Raw genomic sequence first — 697 nt, 5'->3', positions numbered from 1 at the left:
TTATGTTCAATACCTGTATATCTTTGAGATTAAATCACTTTGTCATGCGAGTTCTGTGGAGTTCTGTGTTTGGCGATATTCGAATATAAATCTAGTAACTATATTTTAGCAGTTTTAGCGTAAGTCTAGTTTTTATCACTTTCTTACGATATTTAGAAGATCTCAGCAGAGCTGAACAGTTTGCTCACATTAGATCATTCGGAAATTTGGATGGGGAGCTGATGGGGGGTCAAGAGTCTGACTGGGGCGCAGTGTAGAATTTTTAGCAGTGTTTGTAGCGATTTTAGCGACAATTTAGCAATTTTCAGATTCAAGTTTAGCGATCTCATGTGACTTTCGGCTTGGCAACTCAGTCAAAGTCAACCCAACCTTAGCAAAGCGCCAAAGCCAGTCTGTCTTTCAACTCGTTGGTGGTTGCACGCACGCACAAACACGCGCGTTAGTTTGCGTGCGCGTTGGGGGGGTAGAGTGAGTGCGTGCGTGTGCGTGTGCGTGAGGTAGGAGGAGAATTCGAAGGTTTCCATGAGATAGTGATGAAGTGGAAAGAAAGTTCGGTGCTTTTTTATACTCTCGGCTCACCTCTCGACCCCTACCAATGGAGGTGAGTAGAAGGGGATTGGGTATTAGGTGTTAGGTATTAGGGGGTATTTAATCCTTTCTCTGCCGCTGCTCATCATCATCATCATCATCATCATCA

The 697-nt window shown here is 43.9% G+C and overlaps 1 protein-coding gene across 1 annotated transcript in view; it reads left to right on the top strand.

Moving 5' to 3' along the window:
• The first annotated feature begins 476 nt into the window (after positions 1 to 476).
• LOC145416265 (carbohydrate sulfotransferase 1-like) overlaps positions 477 to 697 on the top strand; it is a 22,585-nt gene continuing 22,364 nt past the window's right edge. Inside the window, exon 1 of the mRNA XM_080285263.1 lies at positions 477 to 601. Coding sequence (XP_080141389.1) covers positions 596 to 601 — 6 coding nt within the window. The 5' untranslated portion in view covers positions 477 to 595. The remainder of the gene's footprint in view (positions 602 to 697) is intronic.

Source organism: Coenobita brevimanus, chromosome 105 (genome assembly GCF_032717465.1).
Source record: "Coenobita brevimanus isolate Jiangsu-jjx chromosome 105, ASM3271746v2, whole genome shotgun sequence".
NCBI lineage: Eukaryota > Metazoa > Arthropoda > Malacostraca > Decapoda > Coenobitidae > Coenobita > Coenobita brevimanus.
Note: the sequence above shows the minus strand (reverse complement) of the source record. Positions and strands in the feature narration are given on the sequence as shown.